General features: G+C 61.5%; 1 protein-coding gene across 1 annotated transcript in view; it reads left to right on the forward strand.

Annotated features, from left to right (window-relative positions):
• The window catches only part of SMIM24 (small integral membrane protein 24), a 2442-nt gene extending 251 nt beyond the window's left edge, over nt 1-2191 (forward strand). The window contains exons 2-3 of the mRNA XM_077751826.1: nt 9-243; nt 1614-2191. Coding sequence (XP_077607952.1) covers nt 9-243; nt 1614-1755 — 377 coding nt within the window. The 3' untranslated portion in view covers nt 1756-2191. The remainder of the gene's footprint in view (nt 1-8; nt 244-1613) is intronic.
• Nucleotides 2192-5354: the final 3163 nt, after the last annotated feature.

A 5354-nucleotide genomic window follows, 5' to 3' on the forward strand; every position in this document is an offset into this window, starting at 1 on the left:
CTCTGGTCCCTTCTTCCGCTTCCCCATTTCCCTGCCCGCACCTCACAGTCCGGGAGCGCCTTGCTGTCCCCCCAGCTCGCTTCCTGTAGCTCGCGGGCACCAGCTCATGGGAGGGAGACTGGGGCCGCGGGTCTCCCTACTTCCTGCCCGCCACCCCCTCACCCCCCGCTTCCACCTCGCCTACAGAGATGGGGATGAGGAGTCCAAGTTGAGAATGGAGACCAACCCACACCAGGACGTGAGGTACTGGCTGTGTGAGCATGTGTGGCTCGTGCGGGCCCAGGGCGTCTGTGTGAGCCCTGGGGGGGGGGGACACGGGCGTGCCAGATGACCTCCTTCTGCTCTGGAACACTTCAAACACGTTCCTGCCCCAGGGCCTTTGCACTTACCTTCCTCGCTGACTGGGACGCTGTTCTGTTCGCTGTGTCTTCTGGCTGGCTCCTCCTCCAGTCCCTGCCCAGATGTTTCCTCCTCAGGGAAGCCCACCCTGAGCGCCAGCCCTCCTGATGCTCTGTGTCCCGCGGCTGTTGTGCGTTTTTCTCCGCACCTACCACCAGCTGAAATCAGTCATTTACCACTTTCTCCACACCACACAGTAGCTTCCAGTTGATTAATAGAACTTAGCTTTGGTCCTGGCTGTGTGCCCGGTGCTCAGCCCAGGGCCTAGCACCCAGCAGGCACTTAGCAAACACGTGCCGAATAAGGCACTCAGTGCCTTCTGTGGTCCCGACGGCTTCCAGACATGATTCTGATGGACGGCTCACGGACGTGGCGGGGCGGGGGCCCTGCCAGTACAACATCTCAACGTGGGCAAAAGTTGGGGGGTGGGAGTGGAGGGCAGGAGATGGGAGGAGGCCAGTCTGACTGGAAGATCCTCAGTTGAGCCCAAGATGCGCTCGAAGGAGACGTGTAGGCCCGATGGTTTGCTTTGCCCAAGGTCCGGCGCGGCTCTGGCTGCGTGATTCCCACTCCCAGGACGTGCTGGAGGCCGTAGAGCCCCCCAGCGCTCCGAAGCTGCTGGTTTCCTCCCTGCTTTGTTCATTCCTCCGTCCGTCCATCATCCATCATCCGTCATCCATCCGTCCGCCTACCCAGACCTCACTCCCCACCCGTCCCCCATTCATCCATCAAACTCCTTACGCAGTAACGCGCCGACCCAGCTGTCTGTCCGCCCGTCCGCACGTCATCCCTCCACTGCTGATCTGTCATTTTCTTCTTCCTGTTGTTCATCCACTCATCTTCCCATTCACTTACTCATCTTCCCATTCACTTATTCATCTTCCCATTCACTTATTCATCTCTCCTTGCAGCTATCCATCCACCTGACCACTTACCTGCCCATCACCTGTCCGTCTGTCTGTCCGTCTGTCCGTCTGTCACCTGTCCGTCTGTCCGTCCGTCTGTCCGTCCATCCATCCATCCACCTGCCCATCCATGGGATGGTTGAGCCTTAGTTTCTGCCTTTGTGAAAAAGAAATACGGCTTCCTCACAGGAACTGTTCAGGACTCAACAAAGATCCTTTCTGTAATCGCGCGGCCTGGCGCAGGTCAGCGTACATGAGACGGGAGCAGCTCTGTTCTGACTGTGGTCTGGGGCCTTTGTATTCCTACAGTGAAGAAGGCAAGAGGAAGAAGAAGGAGAGGGTAAAGGGCGACGAGGCGGAGGAGGAGGAAGGAGAGAGAAACGCGGGGCTGGAGCTGGACGAGAAAGAGGGCCCCAGAGATGAGGAGCAGCTCAGGAACACGGCCATGTGAAGGCTCCACACACTTCTTCCAGGCAGCTCCCCAGAGTTGCCCCTTCCACACCATGTAAAGAACGCCCTGGACGTGAAGCCGCCACAGGATTCCACGTCGCGCTGAGAATACGCTCCCCGAATGGAGACCCGTGGAACCTGCCCCGCCCCTCGGGGAGGGCTCTCCGGGCGCTGCGAGCACAGGCTGTACCCACCGTCCTTCCCGAGCTGTCGGCGCAGACTCTCGCACTTGGAGGGCATTCGTGGTTATGGAGAAACCCCTGAGACCCCCACCAGCTCATGGCTCCGCCCACTTCTACCCACTGCCTGATTTCTTTTCCTTCTCCCTGATGTCTGTTGTCCAGAACCTCCCCCGCCCCTCTCGGCCCCAGGACCAGCGTGGGGCCGGGGCTGCCTTTGGGGACCTGCATTAAAGAATTGATAAGAGCCCTTCAGAAGAGGTCCTGTTATCTCTTGGGACTCAGTTTCCCCCTGGGGGAGGCAGCTTTGGGGGTTGGGGCCAGTGCCTGGGTGGGTACGGAAGAGCAAGCCAGCCAGTGCCCGGATGCCCCCCGCACACTGAACCCTCTCCGTGCAATCTTGATTCTGCTGCCCGGAGACCTGGACTTTGAGCCCCCAGAGTGCTGTATCCCGGGGAGGCCTTGCTTCTCCGCCCTCGGGGTCACGTGGCCCCGTTATGGGGACCGGGGTCTGGGAGGCTGCGGGTGCGCCAGGGTTCTGCGCTCTCTTGGGAAGCAAGTACTTTCTCCTCCCCGTTTCCAGCCTCCTCTTTCACCTCACTCTCTCCGGGGCCCTGGACCTTGCCCTGGGAGGTGTTAATTATTTCTTAGTAAGGACCTTGATAATGGCCGGCATTCCGGATTGGTCCCGGGCCGTACCTGGGGCTGGTAGGATGCAACCCAGAAGGCAGGGAGCCTCTGCGCAAGAACACTTCCAGGGCTGTCCACCAGGGGGCGGAAAACCATAAATAAAATAAAGGTAATAACGGCCCTATTAGATGCTCCCAGGGAGCCCCCGTCATCTTTATCCTCTCTCAGTACACAATCCGTCCCATTTTCCAGCCAAACATGCTGAGGCACAGAAAGAGATGTCCCTGGCTGGTGTTGGCAGAGCTGGGATGGGGAAGCCCTGGCTGCCCGAAGCATGAGGGAGTCTGCAGGCTCTAGCTAAGGTCACATTTGGAGATAAACGTCCTGGGATGGGGGGCGCTGGGGTGTGGGGTGCCCATTCCCGGCTGTGCTTCCTCCCTGGCAGAGCTGTGTCCCTGTGCAACCCAGACGCAGCCTGCAACCCGAGAGCCAGAGATGGGGCGAGAAGGGAGGCATCAGGGGTTAGAACCATTGCAGGCCGTGGCGCCCAGCAGGTGCTCGGGGAATGAGTTCCCCACCTTTCCTGACCTCTCCTCCCCTGGCTCTGGCCGTGGGGAGTGAGGGGGTCAGGGCGGGCCTCAGGGGGATGCCTGGGACCCTGGGGCCTCTTCCCCAGCCTGCCCCAATCTAGGGAAGGGGGCCCCACCCCCACTTCCGTGGGCACTGACCACACCTTGCCCTGGGGTGTCCTGGGCAGGCCACTTCCTCCTCTCATGGGGAGGCACCCCAGAACCTGCTGGATGGAGGCGGGGACAGACTGCCAAGGATGGACAGGCTCTGGGTGACCGCTGGCCGCGTGTCCCTTCTGGCAGCCCTGGCTCCGCTCCTGGTTCTGGCACAACCCTGTCCGGGAGGGGGGGGGCGGGAGGGGAACCCCNTGCAGTCTGGGGCAGCGAGCGCCAAGACAGGTGGGCCCCGTTGAGCCTGGGCCCCCCTCCCCTGCCGAACCGATGGCCCCTGGGAGCCCCTCCCCTCTCCCCTCTGACAGGAGGGAGGCAGGCCGGGCAGGGCCAGGGGGTGAGTCTTTGGCTCAGAACCCACGGGGCCTCCCCACAACCTCACTGACTCCCCTCCTTACTACCTACCTGACAACGACGTGCTTCATTGGTCAACTTCACCACCTCCCTTCACCCCCCCTCCGCCCTCCGCCCACTCCTCTGGGTGTATCTGTCCCCCACAGGTGCCTCCGTCTGTCCACCTGTCCGCCACCCACCCACATGTCCATCCACTCATTAAGCTAGCCGCCCATCAACCCACCCACCTCTCCGCCTGTCCACGCAGCCGCAGTTCTGAGGCTCAGGAAGCCAGGAAGGCCACGTGTTAAGAGCACTGTTTGGTCTCCTGCAGCTCACGAGTGGCCTCCGGCAAGGGTCCTGACCCGTCTGCGCCTCAGCACCCCTTCTGTACAATGGGAACGACAAGGAGTGCAGGACTCGGATGTGGCGGGAGAATCGCAAGAGGCCTGGAGCGCCGGAAGTCCTTACTAAATCAGGTTTTCTGGACCCTTGTCTCCACAGCAATAAAGAGGAGGAAGAGGGGCGTGTGAGAAAGGAGGAGAAAGAGGCAGAGGGCGACCAGGGGCTGGAGCTGGAGGAGAGAGAGGTGCCTCCAAACCATGAAAGAGTGGCGAGCTCCTCCGAATGAAGGCAGCCCACCCGCCTCCTCCAGGCAGGCCTCCAGGGATGCCCAATGCCTGCTCTGTACTCAGCAAGCAAAATCCTGGTCCTGGAGCCAGGAGAAGCATTCCATGTGGGAATCGGGGCGAAGTGTCCCTGAATGAGGGGCCACCCCGAGTCCCTCTCCGAGGCTTCTTTGCATTTACCTGGGTGTTTACACGACCCCTTCCCCAGCACATCCTGCCCGAGCCCCCTTTTCACTGGCAAGAGGGACGTGGGCAGAGGGCAACGGGCTCTCCCCGGGGCAATCCAGTCCTCGCGCAATCTTGCTTCCGCTGCTCCTGGGCTTGAACTTTGAGCCGATGCAGCACCGGGCGGTTTCCTGGGAGACGAGCGCCCCTCCCACCGTGTGCTGAGTCTCGGGTCAGTGTCCCTCGAGCGGGGGCTGCGCAGGGGCTGAGGTTGGGAGGGGACGCGGTGTCATCACCCCCTCCCGCCCCGCACTCCTCCAGGTGGCGGCTCCGCGGCTTCGTCCTTGCTGTGTGGCCCTGAGCGTGTGACTTAACCTCTCTGTGCCTAAGGATCCTGTCCTGTAAGAGGGGGAGGAAAATAACCTGATCGTGTTAAGTCGTCATCAGGATTCAGTGAAATGATGTCCACAAAATTCCTGAGCACAGAACCCGGAACCCAAAGGTGTCTAATAAATGCCGGCTTGTTGTTAGGCTGAAACGGTGTGGACGCGCCGGGCGCACGGGGATCTAGGTCACATGGTGAGTGCAGACGGCGGCTCCGGAGTCGCGGATCCGGGGTTCCGGGTGGGGGCGGGGCGGAGGTCGGGGAGAAGGGGGGGGCCGCGCGGGCTCCTCCCCTTCCGCAGGGGAGGGACTTCTCTAGGGGCGTCTGGAAGTGGGGAGGGGAGGGGGGGAGCGTTTTGTTGCTGTCGCAAGTCTGCGTCCCTTGTGTGACAATTATTTGGGGGCCCAGGGGACGGCAAACCGCCCGCAGTGTTGGGACAGCGCCCCCAAAGCCAAGAACTGCACCACCTCAGGGGCCAACGTCTGAAAACCACAGAGGCTTTCCTTGAGATCCAGGGCCGGCTTGCGCCCCGCCCTACC

The sequence above is a fragment of the Crocuta crocuta genome, unplaced genomic scaffold (genome assembly GCF_008692635.1).
Source record: "Crocuta crocuta isolate KB4526 unplaced genomic scaffold, BGI_CrCroc_1.0 scaffold110, whole genome shotgun sequence".
Lineage (NCBI taxonomy): Eukaryota > Metazoa > Chordata > Mammalia > Carnivora > Hyaenidae > Crocuta > Crocuta crocuta.